Below are 6,287 nucleotides of genomic sequence, written 5' to 3' on the forward strand. Positions count from 1 at the left end.
TCCCGTATCGTCTTTGTGTTTTTGTACCCTGTTTCCAGGGCGAGGTTTTGTACGTACATTTTACATCACATGCAGTGTCCGTGTGGAGCCATACACAGTCCTCCACAAGTCATTACGCGCATTTTCGGCTGAGGAGATTTCACGGTGGAATGTCCCACAGCTGACATGGACACACTCGGATCCAGGACTGTGGTTCGGGCGCTTGCTGAAGCGCACTTACGTTCAGATCTCCAGACGTGGTAGCAGACACCCTTAGTCTCAGCGCCAGCCAGGTGTCCATCCGAGGCCTTCTTTGACCGCAGAAGTGTTATTCTCCTGTACAGGCGGGCCATCACTGGCACTACGTTGTAGACATCAGTGTCCTACAACTCAGCCACAGCAGCCATATGGGAGGACAGCGGGACCTGCCCTTTAGAGCCCTGGGGAACACGGGATGCTCCTGTTGCCTTGGGTGGCATCCAGCCCCTCAGCACTCTTCTGCCTCACCTACAGGTGAGCCTGCGGTGTCCTCGTGAGCAACAGAGGCAGCTGAACACGCTTGTGTTTGGGTCGTGCGTATCACATTCTTGTTTGGCCTCCTCGTCCCCAGCACCTGATGGTATAGTGAAATGGCATCATGTGATTTTCTGCCAAACCTATGTATCTCCCCTCCCGTAAGGCAGTTTGTCATCGTGAGCAAAATGTTGCCCAGAGAGTTGATGAAGCGTGGTGTCAGGGCCAGAGAGATCGTGCAATGGGCATGTAGGACTTTGAGTCATCCATGAGCTCTGAACCATCTAAGGAAACAGAATAAGCTCTGCTATATTGTGGAGGAAGTGTGAGCAACCGAGGGGGGAAAAAACGATGCCTGCTCCGTGGGGGCGAGGAGAATGTGAGGAAGAAAAAAGAGACAACCACGTGTGCATTCCTAGGAGTCAAGGACGAAGGCTGGTGCTCCTGGTCCAGAGCCACTGGTGCCGCCTCAGCACTCAGGGCTGTGAGGCCGATTCAGGCTCTGAGAGGAATAGGAGACAGGGCCCCGGGTCACTTCCTGGGAGCAGTGGAGGGACCTCTGATGAGCTTCGAAGGCCCCTATCCAGGACACATGCCACCATTGGGGACTAGGTACCCAGGATGCTCTGGAGAGACTGCCAAGGCCAAACGTGCCTAGCGCTGCTGGTTCTCAAGAGCGCCATGTTGGCAAAATGAGATGAAAACCTGACACGACCCGTGTCTCCGAATATTGGCTGGATGTTGACTAAATCCTTCATGAGCATTCCCTTTAATTCTTGGAGGGATTTGCAAAGTAGGTATTAAGGTTCCCATTGTAGAGGTGAGGAAATTGAGACTGAGTGGGGTAAAGGAAGGTCAGAGTTTGGTTTTCCAGAAGCTCCTCTTAAGTAAAGAGTCCAGGAATGTGGATTCTTTGGGGAGGTCATATCACACTGGTCCGAGTGTGGGGAAGTGTCACAGGGAAGAAACACTTTGAGGCCAGCATCACAGTTTGCAACCAAAGCTTTAACCTGAAAGGTATCTCAGAAACGGTACAACTCCAAACACGCACATGCGTGCGCGCGCGCGAGCACACCCACCCACACACACACACACACACACACCCACACACACACACACAGGTTGAGATTCTCTTATTTCAGCCATGAGGGAGCTGGAGTCTTTATAAACACACTCTCCAGAAGCAAGGGGTGAGTGTGTTTTCTCCGTGTGGCATGCTCAGGCAGCCTGACATTCTGCTGCGCGTGAAAAGGGCACTTAGGCATTGAGGTGCAGAGCTGGTAGGCAGAAGTTGTCCCAAACACACCAGTACCCAGGAGATAGGTTTGGTGGCTTCAGACGTCTTTGGCAGGCTATGGTTGTCACCATTCATTCCACTATGTTCTTAATTAGCCGGGCGGATGGAGAAAATCATTGGAAGAAACAGAAGAAGATGGTGGAATATGAATGGGGGGATGAGGAGAGGAGTAGGGAGAAAAGGAGAAGGGAGGGAGGAAGAAAGGAAGCATAGAAGGAAGGGGGGAGGGAGGAAGAGAGGGAGAAAGGGAAGAGAAGAAAGAAAGAAACTAAAGAATGAAGGGAAGGAAGGAAGGAAGGAAGGAAGGAAGGAAGGAAGGAAAGAAGGCACGGTGCGAGGAAGGGATGGACAGGCATGCAGGGAGGAAGGGAGAAAGGCAGAAAAAGAACGACAGCCTGACAGAAAAAAGAAAGAGCAACCATAAATGAAGATGTAATGAGCTACGTGAGGACACTGACGAGGCTAGCTAACAAGGTTAGGACTAGAGTCCCCAACTCACCTGGTTTTGCCCATACTGCCCCCGCCTTTATGCCCCTGAAAGCCCCACCTCCGGTGAAAGCATTCGACCCTAGGAAAATCAGAGGGGTCCTGTTCAACAAGGACGTATATTGACTGATGCCTGCTTAGTCCCAGAGTACTGCTGCTGCTTCTCCCCACCTGCTTTGCTTCTGCCTTGCCATGTGGCAGAGAAAGCCCCAGACATGGGCTACGCAAGGGTCTTTGATTGAACTGAGATACGCAGGTGGGGTTGGGTGCTACAGGAGACAGATACGCCTGTGGGAGTCTTGAATCCGGCTTCTGTGGGGAAACGGAACTGGGCTCAGGGATCTACCACATTTGTCCCAGCGAACATATCAGCATCATGCCCCTCACCTCAGAGATACTCGCAATCCACTTAAGGTCTAAGGGCAAAGACTGGGGAGGGAACACTGCTGTGAGCCTAGCCACCCCAGCAGAACGTGATCACACGATGGATGCCATGATCACTGAAACAAGAAGGATGCTGCTGATGTGCCCACCTTCCTCTCATTGGAAAAGGTTTCTGTGAGTTATTCTCAAATAGGAAACCATTAGACACTTATTCTGTAACGATTCCTAACATTTAGGAAACAGCTTCCTCGTTTATGATTCCCCCAGTGACTACGGAAAACGATGTAAACACCAACAAGGAAAGTCCTGCCCATTGGCCTAACCTTCGGGGGTCCAGCGCATAAAAGCCCCAGAACCGGAGGAGGCACCAGAATCTGACAACCTCGCCTCCGGACAGGACCTGCCCACCCTCCACGCCTGACACCATGACCCACTCGTGCTGCTCCTCTTGCTGCCAGCCTACGTGCTGCAGGACCACCTGCTGCCGGACCACCTGCTGCCAGCCCAGCGGCTGTGGGTCCAGCGGCTATGGGTCCAGCTGCTGCCAGCCTTGCTGCCGCCCAACCTGCTGTCACACCACCTGCTGCCGGACCACCTGCTGCCAGCCCAGCTGCTGTGGGTGTAGCGGCTGTGGACACAACTGCGGTGGGTCTAGCGGCTGTGGTTCCAGCTGCTGCCAGCCTTGCTGCTGCCCAGCTTGCTGTCACACCACCTGCTGCCGGACCACCTGCTGCCAGCCCAGCTGCTGTGGGTCCAGCGGCTGTGGACACAACTGCGGTGGGTCTAGCGGCTGTGGGTCGAGCTGCTGCCAGCCTTGCTGCTGCCCAACTTGCTGTCATACCACCTGCTGCCGGACCACCTGCTGCCAGCCCAGCTGTTGTGGGTCCAGCGGCTGTGGGTCCAGCGGCTGTGGACAAAACTGATGTGGGTCCCGCTGCTGCCAGCCAGGTTGCTGAAGCCCCGTGTACTGCACGAGAACCTGCTACCGCCCCACCTGCTGCTGCCTGCCTGGGTGCCTAGCCCAGGGCTCTGGATCCTGCTGCCAGCCTTCCTGCTGCTGATTGCCTCGCCAAGAACCGCCATCTGACTTGCCACTTGGGAATGGGTCACCGCCAAGCGTTGCGGAAAGCCAGCCCGCAATCCCCAACGTCTCGGTTATTCGCCTGCCTGTCTGCCATCTTGTGAATCAGCCTGATGAAGTTGTGGACCGCTTCTCCCTGATTCGCTTCTTCTTTCCTTCCTCTGGGTCATGTGCCAGCTTCTCCCATCCTGATACAGAGTCAGGATCTCTGTTTGGTCTCCATAGTCAAGAACTTTATCCTGTCCCTCTAAATACGTCAGCGAAACAACTCCTCAGCAATGACCTATAACTCGTGGAAACGGCCGAAAGCCCACACGGGTATGCTTCCTTTCTCGGTGTACTCATGAAGCTTGTACGCCTCTTGCTGCCTGTCACGTTCCCTTTCAATGTCTCCCTAGACGCGGGGAGTCTCACCTGTATCTCTTAATAAATCCTAATCAGTTGGAATCCCGTATCGTCTTTGTGTTTTTGTACCCTGTTTCCAGGGCGAGGTTTTGTACGTACATTTTACATCACATGCAGTGTCCGTGTGGAGCCATACACAGTCCTCCACAAGTCATTACGCGCATTTTCGGCTGAGGAGATTTCACGGTGGAATGTCCCACAGCTGACATGGACACACTCGGATCCAGGACTGTGGTTCGGGCGCTTGCTGAAGCGCACTTACGTTCAGATCTCCAGACGTGGTAGCAGACACCCTTAGTCTCAGCGCCAGCCAGGTGTCCATCCGAGGCCTTCTTTGACCGCAGAAGTGTTATTCTCCTGTACAGGCGGGCCATCACTGGCACTACGTTGTAGACATCAGTGTCCTACAACTCAGCCACAGCAGCCATATGGGAGGACAGCGGGACCTGCCCTTTAGAGCCCTGGGGAACACGGGATGCTCCTGTTGCCTTGGGTGGCATCCAGCCCCTCAGCACTCTTCTGCCTCACCTACAGGTGAGCCTGCGGTGTCCTCGTGAGCAACAGAGGCAGCTGAACACGCTTGTGTTTGGGTCGTGCGTATCACATTCTTGTTTGGCCTCCTCGTCCCCAGCACCTGATGGTATAGTGAAATGGCATCATGTGATTTTCTGCCAAACCTATGTATCTCCCCTCCCGTAAGGCAGTTTGTCATCGTGAGCAAAATGTTGCCCAGAGAGTTGATGAAGCGTGGTGTCAGGGCCAGAGAGATCGTGCAATGGGCATGTAGGACTTTGAGTCATCCATGAGCTCTGAACCATCTAAGGAAACAGAATAAGCTCTGCTATATTGTGGAGGAAGTGTGAGCAACCGAGGGGGGAAAAAACGATGCCTGCTCCGTGGGGGCGAGGAGAATGTGAGGAAGAAAAAAGAGACAACCACGTGTGCATTCCTAGGAGTCAAGGACGAAGGCTGGTGCTCCTGGTCCAGAGCCACTGGTGCCGCCTCAGCACTCAGGGCTGTGAGGCCGATTCAGGCTCTGAGAGGAATAGGAGACAGGGCCCCGGGTCACTTCCTGGGAGCAGTGGAGGGACCTCTGATGAGCTTCGAAGGCCCCTATCCAGGACACATGCCACCATTGGGGACTAGGTACCCAGGATGCTCTGGAGAGACTGCCAAGGCCAAACGTGCCTAGCGCTGCTGGTTCTCAAGAGCGCCATGTTGGCAAAATGAGATGAAAACCTGACACGACCCGTGTCTCCGAATATTGGCTGGATGTTGACTAAATCCTTCATGAGCATTCCCTTTAATTCTTGGAGGGATTTGCAAAGTAGGTATTAAGGTTCCCATTGTAGAGGTGAGGAAATTGAGACTGAGTGGGGTAAAGGAAGGTCAGAGTTTGGTTTTCCAGAAGCTCCTCTTAAGTAAAGAGTCCAGGAATGTGGATTCTTTGGGGAGGTCATATCACACTGGTCCGAGTGTGGGGAAGTGTCACAGGGAAGAAACACTTTGAGGCCAGCATCACAGTTTGCAACCAAAGCTTTAACCTGAAAGGTATCTCAGAAACGGTACAACTCCAAACACGCACATGCGTGCGCGCGCGCGAGCACACCCACCCACACACACACACACACACACACCCACACACACACACACAGGTTGAGATTCTCTTATTTCAGCCATGAGGGAGCTGGAGTCTTTATAAACACACTCTCCAGAAGCAAGGGGTGAGTGTGTTTTCTCCGTGTGGCATGCTCAGGCAGCCTGACATTCTGCTGCGCGTGAAAAGGGCACTTAGGCATTGAGGTGCAGAGCTGGTAGGCAGAAGTTGTCCCAAACACACCAGTACCCAGGAGATAGGTTTGGTGGCTTCAGACGTCTTTGGCAGGCTATGGTTGTCACCATTCATTCCACTATGTTCTTAATTAGCCGGGCGGATGGAGAAAATCATTGGAAGAAACAGAAGAAGATGGTGGAATATGAATGGGGGGATGAGGAGAGGAGTAGGGAGAAAAGGAGAAGGGAGGGAGGAAGAAAGGAAGCATAGAAGGAAGGGGGGAGGGAGGAAGAGAGGGAGAAAGGGAAGAGAAGAAAGAAAGAAACTAAAGAATGAAGGGAAGGAAGGAAGGAAGGAAGGAAGGAAGG

General features: G+C 53.4%; 1 protein-coding gene across 1 annotated transcript; it reads left to right on the forward strand.

The window, feature by feature from the left end:
* Window positions 1–2,100: 2,100 nt before the first annotated feature.
* LOC123603672 (keratin-associated protein 9-1-like) lies at window positions 2,101–4,187 on the forward strand. The gene has a single exon (XM_045488818.1). It carries the CDS (start codon window positions 3,085–3,087, stop codon window positions 3,580–3,582), a length of 498 nt encoding a protein of 165 aa, XP_045344774.1. The 5' UTR covers window positions 2,101–3,084; the 3' UTR covers window positions 3,583–4,187.
* Window positions 4,188–6,287: the final 2,100 nt, after the last annotated feature.

Source organism: Leopardus geoffroyi, chromosome E1 (genome assembly GCF_018350155.1).
Source record: "Leopardus geoffroyi isolate Oge1 chromosome E1, O.geoffroyi_Oge1_pat1.0, whole genome shotgun sequence".
Lineage (NCBI taxonomy): Eukaryota > Metazoa > Chordata > Mammalia > Carnivora > Felidae > Leopardus > Leopardus geoffroyi.